The following is a 21,204-nucleotide window of genomic DNA, read 5'->3' as shown; positions in this document are numbered from 1 at the left end:
CCTTGACCTGGCTCACTAATGTAATAGGAAATTGGATCAGAAACATAATTATGCTGCACATAATGGACTTAAACACTGAGCTCAGCCTTCACTTCCTATTGTGACCACTTCTCAAAATGTGCTTTACAAAGAGAAACCCAAGGAAACACAACAGTCCACCGGCAGCTGTGCAACAAAGAAAAACACTGTCAGCTGTAAATATGGAAGACTATCGTCATTTATTTCAAAACAACGTTTGGCAAAAGGGCCAGTAAAACACTTTCTTACACATGAAACCTGCTTTAGCTACCTGTCCATTGACATATTCAACAATGTGTAACAAACATATGGTATGCAGGGTAAGCAATGAGCATTGTTGTCGGACAGTGAAAAAGATGCACTATTTATATGCTTTTTACAAGAAACAAAACTATACAGAAGTATAGTCTGCAGTGTTTACAACCTTGCATAATGTTATCAGTGTTGGGCCTTAACTGTGCAAAGTACGAGCATCTCCCAGGGCCCACCAGGAAGCCTGCATAGATCCACTCACATGGAGTTGGACCCTAAGAGTTTAACTTACGGTAGCAGTGACATTTATTTAAAAAAACATCATGCTTTTGAAAATGAAATCTATTTGCTTAGGACACCACACACCCTCTTTAAAAAGCTACTTACAGTAAAATAAGTTGGGAATGCAAGGCCCTTGCATTAATGTTTTAAAAATACAGCTTTTAGCAAAGCTTGGAAATGACTGACAGAATATAAAATATTTGCCATGTTAGGTCCTGATCCTGAAAACTCTTACTTAGGGGAGTCAAAGGCAGTGCTTGTGAGAGTATGGACTGCTCAGTCAAGTACGAATTTGCAGGTTCAAGCCCCCTTAGGTAGTGGGTGAGGCTAGAGAACTCATCACTAGTATATCTGATCAGTGGAAATTTCATCCTCCTCTCCCCTTGGCATAACTACTATTAAGAATGCATTGACAGCGTGCTTGGTTCTATACAAGATACAAAGTATGGAGAATCTCTGCCCCAAAGACCTTACAGGCCTAACAAAAAAAGACATAGTGAAGACAGGATGCATTGGGAAACCTATAGAAGAAGTGTTAATTCTTATTTGTTAATATTATAGTTGTTGACTTGCTTCTCGAGGTCACCATGTGAACACAATTCAGGCTTCTGCAACTGGCAAAGATAGTGACTTATTTTGCCGAGTAATCAGGCCCATGTCAAATAAGAGCACTGTAGAGTTGGAGTCATCACTATCTTTACCAACCCCTCCTACCAGCATCTAATTAACCTCTTTTTCGCTGAATGTGGAGACAGCTTGATATGCTGGAGACTTTCCAAGAGGCCACAGGGAGTCAGTTGCCCATTTCCCATTAGAATTCATTGGGAATTGGGTGTCTAGCTCTCTTAGGCTCCTTTGAAAACCCCAGCCAGAAACATCTGTGAAGCAGCAAGATTCTTTTAAATCCTGGGAATGTAGGAAGCACGAGAGTTAAAACTGGGAGGGTGATTTTGCCTAACACAGCAGCTCATTAGGTAGCACTCAAGTTAAAAGTACCTATTATATATATACCATTATATAATTAATTACAACGTTTTCTTTAGATACATATTAAGGCTGGGATTTGCAATGGAACCTAAGAGACTCATTCACCCAAATCCAAATGAAATTCCAGGAGAATTGGGCATTTAACTCCATTAGGTACCTTTGAAATTCCTATGTAGTATATATACACCTGTCATATCACAAAATCAATCTCTCTCTCTATATATATATATACACACACACACACACACACATATACACACACACAGTGTAAGAGATTATGCAGGGGAAAAAGTCATTTAACCTATAACAATAAATTTTTGTTTAGTCAATGCTGCATTTGGTTAGTTAGTTCAGTGTCTTTTTACAAACCTGTTCTACAATGTTAGGTACTTTGCAGGCCTGAGAATCACCTCCTTTGTTAAAGTGCAATCCCAATGGATGAATGAATCTGAATGTTTTTAAGGTGCAGCATAAATAAAAGACAGGATTTGGTGGCTTCTCCCACAAGAGCTAACAATAGAAGACTATTGCAAGTAAGACATGAAAAATGTTTTTTAAATTGCTTCTTGGCCCCAATTTATGATAGGCTAAATTTTTCATAAAACTCTAAGGCATTCAGGAACTTTTCCCGCAGAATCTCTTCATTGCTGTATCTCGGGAGCATCAAGACATGATAGCAGGTATTGACAATAGGATGGAAAAGGTCTGGGTTTTCTTTTTTAAAGTCTTCAATAGTGAATTCAAAATGTCTCATCCCTTCGGCAGGGATTCGATCCGTTCCTGTCAGAAAAGCTGAGGGGAGAAAAAAAAGTCAACAAGATACAGACAGAAAACATACTAAGATAATATTATTGCAGTGTGGGGTCGGGGGCAGAGAATCACAAAGTAAATATACAGGTAATTGTATAAGCTATTTGTTCTGTGTTTTTTGTTTTGCACTTAGTGTACTTGAGTATTTTGAATCCTTTTACTTGCTGACTTATAATGAGCATGATCCCTTCTTTTCTTTTTTAATCAAAAAGATTTTTTAAGTTAGAAATGCTAGGCTAGGCTTTCTGTGTTTAAAAACTACGAACCTGATCCAGCAACCTTCTTGGATAAAGCAGGGACAACTTGTGTCAGTAAGGACCACTCACATAATTAAGGACTCCTCTTAGGCCCCGACCAAGCCATCTCTTTTGTGCCCCCTCCTTCTGAGCTGTGCCACAATTTCACCTCAACATTTATAAAATTAAATACAAAAAGACACACAGGAATTGCTATCTATGGTTATCCCGCACTAAGGTACTATGGCGATATATGTCTTGAAATACCTTGGAGAGAGAGATTAATTAGTAGATCTAGTAGAATTTCTGTCCTGTGGGGAATTTCTGATATTTTGACATTTGTTGTCATCCCAAATCAGGAAAAAAAGTCCAAATTTCAATTTTTTTTCATGTACTGGAAAGTTCATAAACATTTCAATTACACATTTTGTTCAACATTTTCAATCAAAATTAAATGTTTCAGCACTCTCAAATTAGAAACATTTCATTTTGGTTTGGTGAACCAAAGTAAAAGGTTCAATTTTGACTTGGTTCAACATTAATCTGGGGCCTTCCCAAGCTGTCACAGCACCTCATGGGAGTTGTAGTGCTGGTGCATAATGCCCCCATTCTCCTCTATGGACGAGGCTCCCTGGCTGGACTGCATCTCCTATGATGCATCACAGTCTCCCCACTCGTTGAACCATTATGGTCCATTTTGGGAGTAGTTGCCCAAAAAAGAAAATGGGGGCATGGGGCAACTGATCTACATATTCCATAATGCTCTAGAGCTGCTTAGTTGAGCAGAGATTCATGCTGAACTGACCTGAAACTAAACCTTTTTGATTCATTTAAAAACATCAAAATGTTCAATTTGGGTCTACTTGACCCAAAACATTTTGTTTAGATTTTCCTGGAAAATCAAAGAGTATCAGCAAAAATAAGTTTTGCCTGGAAAAATGGCATTTTCTGTTGGAAAAAATATTTTAACAGAAATCTGCATCCCAGCTGTACTAAGAAATCAGTTAATCCAATCAAAGAGGGAGCTGGGGGGAAAAGTCTTGACTCCTAGTCCTCTGCTCTAACCACTAACAAATACTTCTAAAATATTTCCAGCAGAACTACCTGATTTCTTGCTGTGGTTGTAGCTCATTATTCTACTAGTATCCAGTGTCACATTCTTTCATTTATATCCCATTGAAGTCAATGGGGTTACACTGATGAAGAATTAAGAAATAGATATTCTTCCATTTAGTCAAATACTCTCATAAGGTAATTGCTGTGAAGCTAATCAAATACCTCCTGCCTCAGCTGCATGCTGATTCATGACCCATCACCTCCACTGGTTATATATTAGCTTTAGGTGGAATAATATTTAGTGCATTATTTAAAGTGCCTGTTTCATTACCAAGAAAATTCTTCTTCTTTTCTTCTGGGAGTTCATGAAACACAGTCCAAAAATTCTTGATGGTTTGATCAGACTTTTCATAATCTTTGTACTTTGTATTCTGTCAAAGAGAATAAAAATAGCCCTGCCCAGTTAATCTACAAATATAAGACCAGAAGACACCTTGCTAAGTATTAGCTAGACCATCCTTGACAGGTATTTGTCTAACCTGTTGTTAAAATCCTTCAATAGTGGACATTATATAGCTTGCCTAGGTAATTTGTTACAGTGCTTAACTATCCTGACAGGAAGTTTTTCCTAACGGCTAACTTAATTTTCCCCTGCTGCGGTTTAAGCCCATTACTTCTTGTCCTGTCCTCAGTGGTTAAGAAAAACAATTTATTACCCTCCTCTTTGTAACAACCTTTTACATATTTGAAGACTGTTATGTCCCCCATTAATCTTCTCGTCTCCAGACTAAACAAACCCAATTTTTTCAATCTTCCCTCAGAGGTCATTTTGTTGCTCTCCTCTGGACTTTCTCCAATTTGTCCACATCCTTCCTGAAGTGTGGTGCCCACTACCCAGAACTGGACAAAATACTCCAGTTGAGGCCTTCTCAGTGCTGAGTAGAGTGGAAGAACTACTTCTCATGGCGTGCTTACAACACTCCTACTAATACATCCCAGAATGATGCTCACTTTTTTGCAACAATGGTACACTGTTGACTCATTGAGTTTCATCCTATTTATTTCAGACCATTTCTCCAAAAGATCACGTTGCTGTCTTCCAAAGCACTTGCAACTCCTCCCTGGTTGGCATCATGCACAAACTTTATAAGGTGTTCTCTCTAAGCCCCCACAACATGCTACAAAAACTCCAGGGCCCAACTGGGGGAGGGAAGGACTTGGGGCTGTGGGGCTCAGGCATAGATGTACTTTGTCTTCTATTTTGGGTGGGCTGGGGCCAGTGGGGGTCGAGACAGCTCCACATGGTGGGGTCCAGGGAGGGAGCGCCACCTCCACCCCCTGACTCATCTCAGCAGTGCCACCCGCCTGTCTGGGTTCGGGGGGGAGAGGGTGCAACCAAAAATTATAACGCAAAAATGGGGGGCTCAGGTCAAAAAGTTTGAAAATAGCTCAGAGTGCAGGGGGGGGGTAGCTAGGGGCTATGTGTAGGCAGGGGGTAGCACAGGTGCAGGCAGGGGGTACCTAGGGGCTGTGTGCAGACTGGGGTAGCTCAAGGTGCAGAGAGGTAGCTAGGGGTTGCGGGGGTAGCTCGGGGCTGTGTGTGGACAGGGGTAGCTCGGGGTTGTGTGTGGGTAGGGGAATAGCTCAGGATGCAGGGAGGTGTAGCTCGGGGCTGTGTGCGGACAGGGGGTAGCTTGGGGCTATGTGCAGACTGGGGTAGCTCAAGGTGCAGGGAGGTTGGGAGGGAGCTCAGGGTGCAGGGAGAAGGGTAGCTAGGGGCTGTGTGCGGACAGTGGGTAGCTAGGGGCTGTGTGTGGACAAGGGTAGCTCAGGGCTGTGTGTGGGTAGGGGGGTAGCTCAGGGTGCAGAGAGAGGGGTAGCTAGGGGCTTTGTGCAGACGGGGTAACTCGGGGCTGTGTGTGGACAGGGGGATAGCTCAGGGTGCAGGGAGGTGTAGCCCGGGGCTGTGTGCAGACAGGGGGATAGCTCAGGGTGCAGGGAGGTGTAGCTCGGGGCTGTGTGCAGACAGAGGGGTAGCTCGGGGTACAGGGAGGTGTAGCTTGGGGCTGTGTGCGGACAGGGGGTAGCTCGGGGTACAGGGAGGTGTAGCTAGGGGCTGTGTGTGGACAGGGGGTAGCTCGGGGCTGTGTGCGGACGGGGGTAGCTCAGGGTGCAGGGAGGTGTAGCTCGGGGCTGTGTGCAGACAGGGGTAGCTCGGGGCTGTGTGTGGACAGGGGGTAGCTCAGGGTGCAGGGAGGTGTAGCTTGGGGCTGTGTGCGGACAGGGGGTAGCTCAGGGCTGTGTGCGGATGTGGGTAGCTCGGGGTACAGAGAGGTGTAGCTCGGGGCTGTGTGCAGACAGGGGTAGCTCGGGGCTGTGTGCGGATGGGGGTAGCTTGGGGTACAGAGAGGTGTAGCTCGGGGCTGTGTGCAGACAGGGGTAGCTCGGGGCTGTGTGTGGACGGGGGGATAGCTCAGGGTGCAGGGAGGGTGTAGCTAGGGGCTGTGTGCCAGGAGGGCTTCCCCTGCAGTAGCTGCTCCCTGAGGGCTCTGCCAGCCACTGAGCTGGGTCCCCCCACCCAGACGGCTCTTACCGGCTGCGTGAGCAAAGGGGGCTGGGAGCTGAGAAGCTTCAACCCCCTGCAGCAGCAGGAGACAAGGGAACGCCTTGACTACCTGTGCAATGGCACCAGCCAGAGCAGCAGCTGCCGCCACCAACCTGTGTCCCCCGCTGTGCCCCCCCAACTCTGCCCATGGGCTCAGGGCTTCTGCCCCATGGACAGTGCCAGGGCTTGGGGCTCTAGCATTCAGCCCTGCTGCTCCCAGCTTCAGCCCCGTGCAGGGCAGGGGTGGAGACAGGGATCGGGGCTTCAACCCAGTGGCAGGTGCTGTGGCTCGGACTCTGGGTTTTAACCACAGGGTCCGCAGCCCTCCTGTTGAGAACCGCTGCTCTATGCCATTATCCAAATCATTTATGAAGATATTGATTAGAACCAGAGCCAGGAGAGATCCTGCTGGACCCCACTCAATATACCTTTGCAGCTTAATTGTGAACCATTGATAACTATTCTCCATGTACTCTTCTCCAACCAGTTATGCCACCACCTTATAATAGATTTGTCTAGACTATATTTCTCTAGTTTGTTTATAGGGTCATGTGAGAGAATATCAGAGGACTTATTAAAGTTGAGATATGTTACATCTGCTGCTTCCCCCCTAGCCACAAGGCTTGTTACCTTTTCAAAGAAGGATATTAGGTTGGTTTGACATCATTCATACTTGATAAATCCATGTTGACTGTTACTTATCACCTTTATTTTGTTTTAGGTGCTTACAAATAGATTATTTGCTCCATTATCTTTCCTGGTACCAAAGTTAAGATGACTGGTTTATAATTCCCTGGGTTGTCCTTATTCCCCTTTGTATAAATGGGTACTATATTTGCCTTTTTCCAGTCCTCTGAGATCTCTCTCATCCTCCACAAGCTCTCCAAGATAGTTGCTAATGTCTCAGATCTCCTCAGCCAGTTTAAGTAACATAGGATGTATTTCACCAGGCCCTACCAACCTGAAACTTGTCTAAGTAATTCTTAATTTGTTCTTTTTCTATGTTAGCCTTAGATCCGACCCCATTTACACTGATGTTCACTATGCTAGTCATCCAATCACGGCTAACTTTTTTTGGTGAAAATTGAAACAAAAAAAGCATTTAACATTTCAGTCTTTCCCTTCTTGTTGAATAATGGGCCTCTCGGTCTTCCTCTTGCTTCTCATATACTTGTAAAATGCTTTCTTCTTGTTCTCTCTCTGTTCCAAGCTAGTTTAATCTCATTTTTTGCCTTGGTCTTTCTAATTTTCTCCTTATATTTTTGTGGTGTTGGTTTTTTTTTATATTCATCCTTTGTAATTTGACCTAGTTTCCACTTTTTGTAACTCCAGTGGGTCTACTTCCTGATTGCCCCCAGGTTGTACTACATGGGGTGTCAGGCACAGTGCCACCAAATCACAATGAAAGTGTTTACATCTACTTAGCATGGGTATAAATGACTACATAAGGTGCAGAGTAACAGAGAACTAGATGAATTTAGGCCATTGGGCTTACTTACACGGGTAGAACTGAGGGAAAACTTGGTCCTGAATGACTCAGGCTTTGGCTCATAAGAAAGATAAAAGGCTCTAATCCTTTATTCTGGGGACACAAGGCGACTCCAAGATTCGATCCCTGTAATCCCAGCTGTTTAAATACTTATTTTAAGATAGAATGGAAAAACTGTATCAAATGTTTGTCTTACATTTTAATATTGCCATGATGGACTTATTTGCTACGATGGATTCCATTTTGGGGCATCTCTTCGCACAGCACTTCCACCCTCCCACATACAGGCCCTAGCTGCCAAATTCAGATTTTTAACACCCCTGCACTAACACAGAAGTTCAGGGCATTCTAAGCGAGGGTCTGCCTCAACCAGCTCTAGAGAGGGGAGTGTAGTACATCTCAGATCCAGATCTGGGTATGGATTTCTAACATGCCCACTTCGCAGCTTGAAGTTGGTGGGAGGGAAGGACTCAGGTCAGATCTGAGGTATTGCTTTATGCCCATCTCTAATTCTTCTCTTGTGTGTGTTTTTTTTTAAATCTTAAGAAGTGGTACCAGGAAAACCGAAGCGGCCTCTTTCATATGGGGCAAATTTCCAACAAGGGTGTAACAGGTGCAGCTCTGAAAATTGTTATTAGTATTTGTATGACAGTAATGCCTAGAGACCCCTGCCATGACTGGGGCCCCACTGTGCTCGGTGCTGTACATATGCATAGTCAGCAGAGGCACCACTCTTCTATGGTCTTACTTTGAGTGCCCAAAGCATGCTTGGTGCTGTATGCTGCAGCATGGACCTCCAGATCATGTTTCTTTGGCTACAGAGCACTAAAAATGAGACAACAGCACAACCCAAAAGAATTTAAAGGAATATCATCAACCTGTTTAGCTCCAAAATGACTAGTAGCCACTAGGAACAATACATTGGGGCATTGGTGTGAACCAAAGTGAAAATAGGGTGACCAGACAGCAAGTGTGAAAAATCAGGACGGGGTTGGGGGGTAATAGGCCCCTATATAAGAAAAAGGCCCAAAATTCGGGACTGTTCCTATAAAATCGGGACATCTGGTCACCCTAAGTGAAAAGCCCCTCATCTCTTACCAGGCCCCTGAACCTCATTCATGAGGTTTGTACTCAACAAAAGAACAAAGGCAGAGAACCTATATTCAGCAAGTAAAGCAGGCGCATGCTCTGCTGGACTGCATTACCTCTTCCAGCAGCTTCCAGTCATATTTTGTATGTCCACGGAAAACAGTCAGGAACTCGATAGGAAGGAAGAGCTTCCACTTTTTAGCTGGACAGCCTCTTAAAAACCCACTCCTGAAATCCTCAAACGGCTTCTTTACCGATTCATTGAACACATAATTCACGTATGCATCGACGTATTCTTTCCTGCAGAAATATCAACCGAATGCTATTGATTTCTTGCTTTTAGTGAAACAGAGTGAGACTTTAAAGGGGAAACCTGCAATAGTTCATTCCTGAATGTGGCCTTAATCCAACACATGCAAGAACCTTTGTGCTCATGTGTAGCCATCCCACTGAGTTCATTAGGATTACTTGTGTACATAAACAAACAGTAATGGCCACTGCAAATGACCATCAATTCACTCACCCCCATGAATGCATTTTCCATGCTATTTTTATACATTATAAGGTCATACTTATTAATTATTTATATTCTAGTAGTAGCCAAGGGCCCCCGAGTAAGACATGGTAGGTATTCCTTATTTTGTGCTGTATGCACATTTATGAACACAGATCCCTGGTCCATGTTCTGCTGTTTTACAGTGGTATACATCCAGAGTAACTCCCATTGAAGTCAACAGAATTATTCTGGATTTACACAGGTTTAACTCAGTTTGAGTCTTCTTTTTATTTGTGATAGGAATAATTCACTGGAATGGTAGCTCTATACCTTCTACCCATTTTAAACATTATAAATACGGCTTTCAGATTCAGAGATTTTAACCCCAGTTGGGACCATTTCTGATCTTCTGCATAACACAGACCAAAGACTATCATCTCCCAGTTACCGCTGTGTTGAGGTTATCCCTGATATACTGTAAGGTTAATGGACTTTTACTTCCAACTAACTTTCTGTCCTATGTAACAAACACTTCGCTCATGAGAAAAATCTTAAAGTTTAAAACCAATATATATATATATAAAAATCTATACCTCTTCCAAGACAGAAACTAAAACATGAAATGCTTAAAGAAAAGTGTGTGTGTATGAGAGAGAGAGAGAGAGAGAGAGAGAGAGAGAACTACCTGTTATGCTTTGTGATTGGAATGTCTGCACCATTTTCTTTAAGTTCGATGGAAACTATAGATCCATCTTGTTCCTTCATTATCTACAACAGTCAAAGGCAAAGTAAAAAACGGAATGCTGGCTACACCTGCCATTCTTATTCTTTACACAGAGCCTGATACTGCAAACACTTATCAAGGTGAGGACTTAAGTTATATGATCAGTTGTGTTGATTTCAGTGGGACCACTCATGAACCAAGTTACTCTGTGTATAAGTGTTTGCAGAGCTGGGCCCGTAAGTAGGACAATAATGGCTTACTGTGAAATCGATCATCATGTTCTCAAGGATGTCATCATAGTCTTCATCCAGGATTTCTTGAAGATTCCTGTCAGACAAGAAGCAATACGGAAATAGACTCTAAATAATGTTGTTAGTGCAAGTTAGCAAAATATTTTCTAATTCCGTACATATACACATATTTTATGTCTTACACCTTATCTAGCACCATTCATTCCGAATGACCCACAAATTGGTCTACAACTGGTCTATAAACTTCAGGCCTGATCCAGCAATGAGCTTCATGTGGCCTGAGCAGAGCCCCCCTGACTTTAAAGGAATTCCATGCAGATGTATGGGTCAGCTTGCACCCAGGTCATTGTAGGGCTGGGGCCGCGGACCTCCATGCTACAGTTATATATGCGAATAACCTTACACACGTGAATAGTCCCACTGACGGTTAATCACACGTGTAAGTGAGTGCAGAATCAAGGCCTGCGGCTGCTATGTTTACTGAGTAAAGAGAATTCCATCATGGACCAGGGGGATGGTAGAGAAGAACTATTTTGTAGTGCAGAGCGGCACCACACAGCAATTTAAGACAGGAAGTGAAGATTTTTTTAGTAATCTGGTTCACTGATGTAATTCATGCTTTGCTTGTTTTTTTAATTTTTGTGTGAAGCACCTAGTTGCCATGGTGATAAGTGCTGTGCAAGTTAGTGAAATCAGAAGTGAACCAGCAGGGGGAGGAGGTTGGGTAGGCAGAATGCAAGTAACCAAGTTGGAACCTGTCCAAGACACTGGAGTTAATAGACATGCTATTAAAAAAACGAACAAAATAAATTGCCATGCAATCTTTGTGATCCTGGTCTCTGACTTCTCAGCCAGAACGAGCACCACAGTATCCCCATCTATGATGATAGGACATCGGTTCAAAATTGAATTGAAGAGAACGCTATTTACTGAATCACCACCACCATCTCCTGCTGTACATAGCTGAAATCTCTTATTCAAAGCCTAACGCAACCAAAGCTTAGTTTCTCAGATCTGACATGATCACAGCATAGAGAAATACTTCTGTTATACTAAACATTTAAGTTGGTTAAAATGGAATCACAACAGAAATATATAACCCGCCAATCAGGGGACTATTAGATGAGATGCATCTTTGTTTCAGCCAGGTCTAAATTATAGCCAACAACAGTCTTAGGGCTTGTCTACACTGGCAAGTTTTGTCACCAAAAACTGCCATTTGGCAACAAAACAACAAGAGCACACACACTACAATGGGACCTTTGTCGCGAAAAACACCCAGTTTTGGCAACAAAAAACGTCCACCCCTAGGAGAGACTTTTGTCTTTTCCCCTCCCTTTATTGTCGACAAAGAGACAGTGTAGACACTGCTGCTTGTTTTGTCAACAGAACTGGCTTCAGGCAGTATCCCACAATGCCTGCCCTGATTGCTCTGCTCAGTGTTTTGATCTCTGCTGCCCTGCAGGCATGCGCCCAGCCCCTTTCAAAGCTCCAGGAAGTATCTGTGTGCTGCTCGTTTGGGGAACAAAGAGCAAATCATTGGAATGCTCCTGTTTGCCCTGCGCTAGGAACACAGCAGCAGGCAGACTGCTGCTGCAGGGGGAGGGGGACAGACTGCTGGGCTGCTTTGCCATTCCTCAGCACGGGGAGCTCACGTGATGCTGCTCTCGGCCGCTGAGGGGCTGTGGGAGAACTCGGAGAGAATCCCAAGATGCCCAGGGATCAGCGCTCGTCCTTCCCACAACACTGCACTGTGGGATACATACCCACGGTGCATTGCTCACCCTGTCGATGATGGTGTCCCCAATGTGGACATGATCAGTCGACAGAGGGAGCAATCCACTTGCAGGGCAGACGTACCCTGAGTGTCTCATCTCTGGAGCATGTCCATGCCCTAGAATTATCATATCAAAAGCAGTATGGTATTATAGGTTCATCGAAGGCATGTACTTGAATAACTGCATTTAGCGGGAGACTCCCTCCCCCTCTTTTATTTCATGGCACAAAGCTTGGGAAATTGTTTCATCATACCTCCCTTCTGTAGGCGACAGCTCTTTTAAATCTTCTAGAGTGGGTGGAATATCCAGCAACTTTTTGTACAGAGCTAGGGGGAAATGAAAGGGAGCGATCTTCATGTTATACAGTGCCATTCCAAACAGAGTGCCAATCAGGAAAAAGGTGTCTTCGCTTCCTGGTACCTAGTTTAAAAAACAAAACAAACCCCTGATTACTGACTTTTTATTATAGATAGTGGGGAGGGAGTGTGGCTAGTGGCTAGAGGCAGGGGACTGGGCATCTGGATCCGTGAATTGTATTCATCATTCTGCTGCTGAGTTCTTGGGCAAGTCACTTACATGTTCTTATAGCTCATAACCTGCAGCTAGGAGGTGTGATTACAGCATATGTCGATACACCTGAGCTAACTTTGACCTCACTAGACCAAAGCTAGCTTGAGTATCAATAGCCGTGAAGCTGCAGATGACACTCACTCAAGTATATGCCCAGGGTCCTGGGCAGACAGGGCTAGTCCGTGCCACTGTGGCTTCACTGCGATTGTTACTCAAGCTAGCTTCAAAAGTAGCTCATGTTTGTCTCCATGTCCTACAATCACACCTCCTGATTGCAGAGAACATGCCCTAAGCATAAAGAAAGAAGTAACTGCATCCATACAGAACCCTATGCCTGTTATTTAAAGGAGCAAGCATTTCTGAGGCCCAAAATATGAACTGGAAACTCCTTTAACTGAGAATCTGGTTGTTGGTGGAACTCCAGGATTTCCCCTAATGGAGGCTGAGCTTGCTCAGTGGCATCTAAGCACTGCGCACAGGGAGACCTGCAGCATTTCTGTTTCTCACAGAAGACATGACCCAGAGGATGACCCAGTTCATAAAAACGTGAAGGGGGGTGACAGTCATATGGGGAAATACCAGCTAGAAGACTTTTATTTTGAAAGTGAGGTGAAAAAATAGTATCATCTTAATAACTCACCTGGGAGGGGAACCAAATCAGCTTGGAGTCCTCAAAATGTCTGAATATCTGTGCTTCTGGACAACACAGTTCCCTTGTAATGATAGTGAAGAACTCCTGGGACAACCCTCCATCATCAATACCTTGTTCTCCAACGAACAGCACCTGAATAGCCCCAAAAGACCCCAACAAAATCACTGCTCGTGTCCATACCAAAATGATTATTTGCACAACTCCTCCCAGCACTAGGCAGTTACTTGGTCCCTGAAAGCTGCAATGAGCTTGACGCAGGTGCAAGGGACTGTCAATGCATATGACATTGCAGGATTGGGGCCTTTGTTTCCAGAAGTGGCAATAACAAATTGAATACCCATAACTGCAGCGGCTGCTCAGCATGAAACGCTCCGTGTGTTTACCCTTGAATGATCATCGTCTGTTACAATGGACAGGAGATAGAAGGAGGAAAAGGTATAAGTGATACCACAGTGTTGTCAACAGTCATAAATTTATTGTGAGACTTAATAATTTTGAGGGCCTGACTCGTGATTTTTTTGAATGCTTGAAGTTGGCAGTACCGGTACCATAATCTGACAAATCAGATCTTTATCCTTAAATCCCAAACTCTAATTCCTCCCCTGCCCAGTTTTCACAGGTTACTTTGCTTCACCAATATTTGCTCTTAGTGCTGTTGAAAGATGCCAGACAGACACCCACTTTAATGACAATAAGCCACACCTGAATGTTAGTATGCATGAGGGGTGAAATCCTGACCCCACACTTCCATTGACTTCCATAGGGACAGGATTTCACCTGCAGGATCTGTATCTGTAACCTGTGCAGTTATTTACACCAGGGCCCAGTGGGTGGAAAAGGTTATCATTCTGACTTGGTAATGTTCTACACTCACTTAGCCTTGGAAATAGTTGTCTCCTGCTTATTCACACTGCGGGCACTGTGCATAAAGCCACACTGCAAATTTGCCCCTTTCAAGAACAATACATTCACTTACAGAAAACACTACTGGTAGTTTTATAACATTGGAAACCATAGAAGCTTGGGCTTAAACCTTATTCTATAAACAGCATAGCACCATCTAGTGGAAATCACTTGCTACTACCTAATTTTAATGCTATGAATTAAATATTGGCCGTATCTGCATTAAAACCCCTGATATTTGTTATATATAACACACATGCACACACAATGCCATTAAAATAAAATTATATGCATTTACTGTTCTGCATCATTTGTATATCGGGTCTCAGAAAACTTTATACTCCCCAAATGTGGATTGCTGTATAAAGCTGTAATTCCTTCTTGCCCCTCTAGCGATAATAATAAATCACGCGATCTTTTGGGTCATGGTTTCTGATAATCTCAGAACCCCTGGATAGGGATAATTACCCAGCTAGGAGTTGCTTGAACAGCTAAGCCCGACTGTTGTGTAAATAAATATACTACTTTGTTAATTTAAAATGAGCATTAGACATTCTTATGAAAAAAAAAAAATAAGAGCATGTGTAGCAGTCACATAGGCCCCAACTTGTAAAGTGAAAAAGAATCCAAGGAAATGTCCCCGGGAACATCTGTAATAAATTCAGGCTCCCACTCCCATTATTCTGTGCTCTCTCATGCCTGATACAGTCTCTCTCTCTCTCTCTCCAGTCTTCTCTTGCGGTGTGCTTTCTTTGAAGTGTTCTTTCATTCTATTCCCCAATGCATTTTTCTACTTCTCCAATCTACTTCTCTACTCCTCCAATCTCTCCCCTGTGTTCCCTTCCCCTCTTTGCTCCTCCACTTCACCTCCCAGTTGTGTTTTGCTGCTCCATCCCTGTTGTATCATAGCAGCAGTAAATAGCATGTGGAAAATCCAGTGGCCGTGTCCACATTTGAAAGCACATGTGGCTTCCATGTGCTTCAGTTACCTATTACTGAACTATTTTGTAGAGTGCCCTCTTCTGGCAGGGCAGCTCTGTGACATCAAACATCAAAACAAGTGCTGCACTGTCTGGGGCATTTGCTGACACAGTTTGGGGAGTTTAGATTTTTTTCTGCATGTCAGCAGGTATTCGGGTCAAAATACGGGCTATGGGGAAGCTCACTTGCCAAAATGTAATATTTTTTGTCTTATTATTTGTATGACATTAGGCACTAAGTATTTGGTATTTTTGTTTGTTTTTCTTTCTTTAGTTTTTTAATTGAGTTTAAAACACCCTAGATTCTCTTTTTTCCAGTTTCCCACTGGAACCATTTTTTCCTGAGCAAGTGATAAATCTCTGAAAACAAAGGTTTAGAGCAGTCAAGCTGGAATATGTTGAACAAGTGAGATTTCAAAAGAAATTCCAGTGTCCCACTGAAATCAACTCAACAAATCCTTTCCTCATCACAGTGAGCTTAAAAATAAAAATAGACTAAAAATTAACTCCCAACAAGGGAGTCTCCCGAACCCCTCCACATGAGTACAATTTGTCAGCTCTAGGGGAGCTTAACTTTTCCTATAGGTGCACAAATAGCTGTAGCCTCAGTTTGTAGACATGGTTGAACTGCTAAGGGAAATGCTTAGAATGAGATTAAGTATCTTAGGCTGTATTCACAAAAACAATGAGGAGTCCGGTGGCACCTTAAAGACTAACAGATTTATACTCCTCCTTGTTTTAGAATGAGATTAAATTACTACATCTGTTGATCCATTAATCTATTAGGGTACTGATGTAGTACCTCCACCATAGTATCGGAGAGTCTCCAAGTATTTAAAAAATAGTAACCACAGTTTCTGCATTCCAAGCCATAGGCGAAATAGCTTAATTAGCTGATAGTGTGGCGAGCCAAGTGACAGTGAGAACTGAATACATCTAGCGTGGGCTGAAAGGAAAGATGAATTGCTATCAAGGAAAGAGCACTTGCTATAAATAACACAGCTCAAGAAAAGCAGGGGGGAGTGGGGGCATGGCTGGGACAGCTGAGAGCAATGCAGCACTGGCTGATGACTAGGAACTCAAGTGCAAGCAGCCAGGCTGCCCAGGGACTCTCTGGTGCCAGCACAGGAAGGAACTGGTTGCAGAGGGAGGAGGCTGGCCTGTGAGTCAGCACACAGCAGCAGCAGGCCTGGGGGTGGCTGAGCAGGACCATGCGAGGACGGTATGTGAGCAGGTCCCTAGCCTCTGTGCTGCTGTGCAGGCAGCCGCAGCCTTTGGGAGCAGGCGCTGCAGCTAACAGACCAGTCCCGGGGGCAGCCCGGAGACACGCCTCGGACAGGCAGAAGGGCCAGGAGCAGCCCAAGGCCTTCGACCCGGCTCTGCTGGAGTTCCTGGTCTGCCCGCTCTCCAAGAAACCGCTGAGGTGAGGCCAGCCTCCTTCCCCGCTCTTGGGTGCAGAGCGCTTCCCCGGGACCCTTGTGATCATCTAGTCTGAGCTGCTGCACGATGCCGGCCACAGAGCCTTGCCCAGTAATTCCTGCCCGGGGGGAATATTCTCTCCTCCCCCCCTTCCCACAAACACACCCCGCTCTGAACTTCCGGAGTTCAGCTAAGGGCCCCCCCACACTCCTTCTTTAGAGAGATTTTAACCAACAGTGACTATTTTGCCTGGAGGCTGATTTCAAAACAGGAGTGAAATTTCACTGCCCTGGTGAAAAGCACAGCAATAGCCTTTCATCACAAAAGGAGCTGGTTTTAAAATCAGCCATAAAGTTAATCTGAACGAGCACCTACACCATCCGAGGAGTAAATCTTGGCAGGTCACTCACTTCCAATTTTCTGCAGCTATTCATTAACTGAACTGTGTATCTGCAGGGGGGGGGGGGGGAAGCAAGTTACAATGGAAAAGAGAGAGAGAGAGAGAGAGTGTGTGTGTGTGTGTGTGTGTGTGTGTGTGTGTGTGTGTGTGTGTGTGTGTGTGTGTGTGTGTGTGTGTGTGTGTGTGTGTGTGTGTGTGTGTGTGTGTGTGTGTGTGTGTCCCCCAATCACGCTCTCCCTCCATTTGTAACCTACCGGTATTTCTGTCCATGGGCGTGCTATTCATATATACTAAAATTAACAGAAATACAGCAAAAGGTGGGAACTGAAAGTGGGGGAAGGGATAGCTCAGTGGTTTGAGCATTGGCCTGCTAAACCCAGGATTGTGAGTTCAATTCTTGAGGGGGCCACTTAGGGATCTGGGGCAATTGGTCTCCTGCTGAAGGCAGGGGGGGGCTGGACTCATGACCTTTCTCCCTTCCCTCCAGTTCTAGGAGATTTATATATATTTATTTTTTTATTTTTTTTATTAACCTCTAGGGTTCATGAGAAGCACATGTGCTCTGTGGAAGCTATGGTTTGCCACAATTTATATTTACACCTTCTCCATTGCAGACACACAATCATAAAGTACCCCGTGAATAGCCTTGAGGACATAATTGTAAAGTACAACAGAGTTGAATGGCATTTTCTACACAAAATCTTAGTTCTCAGCTGCACTGCTGTAGGGTGCCCAAGCACTTAAGGAGAGTTTTCATGTTCATAATTTAAATGTTATAAATTTTGTAATGAAGAGTCACACCCTGCCTCCATTCTAAATAGTATCTTTATTTGAAGGCATGATTTCCTGCTCTGAGAATGTGTCCTGGCTACTTTCTGTTACGATAATTCTACTAGTTCCATAGTTTCCAGCTACATACTTCTGTTGAGATGTTTGTTTCAGTTGTCTTTCACCCTCCCCCTTGCACCCCTTCTTAAAAAAAAAAAAAAAAAAAAAGATTTAACAACCCAGGTCTTTGTATCTCCTGTTCAGTTTTTTTAAATCTTTTGACCAGGTATGAAGCATCCACCAATGAACTAATTAACAAAGAGCTGGGCATCGCCTATCCAGTCATTGATGGCATTCCTAATATGATCCCTCAGGCTGCAAGGATGATTGACAGAAAGGCCCAGGATGAGGAACCAAAGCAAACCTAGATAGCTATTATCATTAAAAACAAAACCTGAAGACTAACCTGCGCCTACAGTAACTAGGGAGGAAAAATGTTCCTGTCACTGCCTACACTAACTGTACTTGTTCCACTGGTGTCCTTAGCTGGTCTGTTTTATTCAGCCAGTGTGGATGAAAAGTTCCCCGAGGGCTGCACCAGCACAACCAGCTTGTGTTTCTACAGTCTGCTGCTTCCTGTTACCATACCGGTTTATGTGTTCTTTCACCTTTGGACCTGGATGGGTATTAAACTTTTTAGACACAACTAAGGTGGCAAAAGCTTGGACGGCACCACAAAAGTAGACTTGCCAACCTTGTGGCCTACTCGCACCCTAATATTATATCCTGTGCAATTGCAATGGTCTCCTAGCATTAGCGGTGGTCTTTATTAATCTCCCAATGACACCTGAAAATGTAACTTTCTGCACAAGCCTTGATGCACAATGGCCTCATTACTGCCGAGAGAGATCATTAAACAACATTGTCTCTTGTTCCTCCTCTGTGTCAGTGTATCCCATCAAAACCCAGGGGTGTGTTGTAAGGCTACGCTATTAGCCCATCAAAGGTGTTGTGTCTCTTTGCTAAGAATAAACGTTGTGCACTGATTGAGATGAATTATTTTAAATAGGTTATGGTGAGTTTCACTATGCCTCTTTCAAGGAGCAGCACTGTCATTCAGTAATTGCCTTGATGGTTTGAACTGATGTCTGCAGTAGAATGCATTTGTCTTACTGTGCTATGGAAATAAAGAGTATAATACATCAAACTTGAATCCACATGTGCTTTGCAGACTCGGTACCAGGAGCTCTTCGGTCACTACTGAAATGCAGCCACATTGGAGGTGGCATCCATTAATGCACCTGTAACGCTCTAGGTCTAATTTTAGATGGGGAAGTGAAAAGTAATGTCGCTATTTAAATCATAGGGGGAATGAAGACGGCATTTGTCATTACTGAAATAGGCATTATGATGATTGCCAGGATAGCAGAGCTGGCCCAGCTCCTCATGGGATAGTAGCCGGGGGGGCTCCTGGAATCTGTGCCAACTGGCAAAGGTCCCTACCAGCTGGGGATAGCAGTGTGGCATGCAGCAACCACACCCTCTCCCCAGCCCCTTGCCAGATCTATGCTGTCTGGGGAAATGCAGTACAAAGGGAGCAGAGCAGGGCTCAGAATCTGGCCTGGTAAAATATCCATTGTTTGCTGTTAGATCTCACTACAGGATTATAGGGTCTCATAGGTTTCTGTTTTCCAAACTCATATTAGCACTACCCAATGGAGTACTCCTTCACGGCTAGGTCACCTCCTCATGGCTGCTGGGTAATCTGCTGTTTGTGAAAGTGGTGGCCAGGCAAACCAGTGTCTGGCCAACACAAGTCATCTCCATGACCAGCACTAGGGGCCAAGAATTGACTTGGCCACAGAGACTAATTGCTGCTGTCCCTATTGGAGATGGCCTCCTGCACACCATGGATGAGATGGCACAGCATGGGAGATGACTGTATAACTGCTGTTTCTGCTGTACCATCATGTAATTACAAAGGAGGCTTCAGTTTCCATTTATGTTGGTCTGGCACCAACTATAATGAAAAAACAATTAGATGGATGAGTGAATAAGGCCCTGACCTTGCAGGAAATCTGGGTAGTGGACTTTAATGGAGCTCTGCACAGGCCCAGGATCAGGATCTGCATAGATCTCACTACAGGATCATAGAGTCATATAGGCTTCTATGTTCCAAACTCATCAGCACTACGCACTGGAGTGCTCTGGTTATCAAATCCACGCCACGAGACACAGCAAATGCAACAACCCTTGTTACCCAATTTTTTTTTCTTTTGGTGGTGGTCCTTCTTCCCTGCCAGCGGTTCCCACCCTGCGTCTACCTCAGCAGTGTGAACACGCAGGTTCACTCTGCCGTTTATTCCACGCCTTACAGCATCCAATGCCCTGCCTACAGCTTTGCTTCATTAAGCAACATCAAAAATACTGTCTGCCCTCCCAGATTATAACTAGTTGCTTTTCCTTAGAGCATCTTATTACTGTCTTCTGATTTCTCAGTAACTAAGTCTTTAAGAATATTTACCTGTAGTTTGGTTTGTTTATATATAAATTCATGTATGTAAACTACCATCCAATTAAATACAGACTCTGTGAAAATAGGATAAATATGCTACCTGATTCCTCTCTTCCTCTTTACCTCATAGTGTTTGGTAGTGTCATGGTTTGCTGTCATCATGTGCTTTATCCAAAGGGGGGGGGGGGGGGGGAGGCCAGCTCTTGTTTCCCAGAGTTAGACTTGAGGGGCAGGGAGGTAACAAAGAATGAATCTGGTAGACTTGTATTCTTTGATTTATTGCTGTATTTGTTCTGTCAACTTGTACAAGTGACTCCATCTTACTTAGGGTCATAGTAGTTAGTTATAGACAAGACCCACAGGTCACTGTCTCCATCCCAATGCAAGGAATAGCTTCCCCCCTCCCCATTAGAAGACATAACCAATGTTAACCAGCCCCCACAGGGCTGTCCCTAGGGGGCTGCGGGGCCCGGGACATAGGTGCTGAGTTTCCAATCTGCTGGGAGGGAGGGAGGGTGCTCTGACCAGGCCCCGTCCCTGTCCCTTCTGCCCTACCTCTTCCTGCCCGGCCCACCTCTTCCTCACCCAGTTCTGCCCCCTCCCCTGAATACGTTGCACCCTCACTCCTCTCCCCTCCTGACGCCACAAAACATCTGATCCACGGTAGGTACTGAGAGGGAGCGGGGCTGCCTGTGGGCAGGAGGTGCTGGTGGGGAGGGGAGAGTAGTGCAGAGAGGCGTGAGGGGGAGGTTCTGGTAGGGGGGCTCCTCACCCCTGCCCAGCTGCCACTCGCCTCCTCATTCGCCTCACCTCCCCGCTGCCTCCTGCGGGGACCCCAGCGGTCACCCCGATTCACCGTACCCAAGGGATGGCTCTGAGTGCCCATATATGTGACCAGCCAGAATCACAGGCTTAGATAGGCAC

The 21,204-nt window shown here is 44.4% G+C and overlaps 3 protein-coding genes across 3 annotated transcripts in view; 2 read left to right on the top strand and 1 right to left on the bottom strand.

The window, feature by feature from the left end:
• Positions 1-245: 245 nt before the first annotated feature.
• The window catches only part of HERC6 (HECT and RLD domain containing E3 ubiquitin protein ligase family member 6), a 94,780-nt gene continuing 73,821 nt past the window's right edge, over positions 246-21,204 (bottom strand). The window contains exons 41-47 of the mRNA XM_039540453.1: positions 13,284-13,427; positions 12,327-12,493; positions 10,305-10,371; positions 10,006-10,088; positions 8,941-9,124; positions 3,973-4,072; positions 246-2,331 (exon numbers count right to left, since the gene is read on the bottom strand). Coding sequence (XP_039396387.1) covers positions 2,117-2,331; positions 3,973-4,072; positions 8,941-9,124; positions 10,006-10,088; positions 10,305-10,371; positions 12,327-12,493; positions 13,284-13,427 — 960 coding nt within the window. The 3' untranslated portion in view covers positions 246-2,116. The remainder of the gene's footprint in view (positions 2,332-3,972; positions 4,073-8,940; positions 9,125-10,005; positions 10,089-10,304; positions 10,372-12,326; positions 12,494-13,283; positions 13,428-21,204) is intronic.
• Positions 16,356-18,229, top strand: PYURF (PIGY upstream reading frame). The gene is made up of 2 exons (XM_039540449.1): positions 16,356-16,601; positions 18,052-18,229. Exons 1-2 carry the CDS (start codon positions 16,390-16,392, stop codon positions 18,191-18,193), a joined length of 354 nt encoding a protein of 117 aa, XP_039396383.1. The 5' UTR covers positions 16,356-16,389; the 3' UTR covers positions 18,194-18,229.
• Positions 18,233-18,937, top strand: PIGY (phosphatidylinositol glycan anchor biosynthesis class Y). Its single transcript, XM_039540451.1, has one exon. It carries the CDS (start codon positions 18,260-18,262, stop codon positions 18,473-18,475), a length of 216 nt encoding a protein of 71 aa, XP_039396385.1. The 5' UTR covers positions 18,233-18,259; the 3' UTR covers positions 18,476-18,937.

This window comes from Mauremys reevesii, linkage group 5 (assembly GCF_016161935.1).
Source record: "Mauremys reevesii isolate NIE-2019 linkage group 5, ASM1616193v1, whole genome shotgun sequence".
Taxonomy (NCBI): domain Eukaryota; kingdom Metazoa; phylum Chordata; order Testudines; family Geoemydidae; genus Mauremys; species Mauremys reevesii.
Note: the sequence above shows the minus strand (reverse complement) of the source record. Positions and strands in the feature narration are given on the sequence as shown.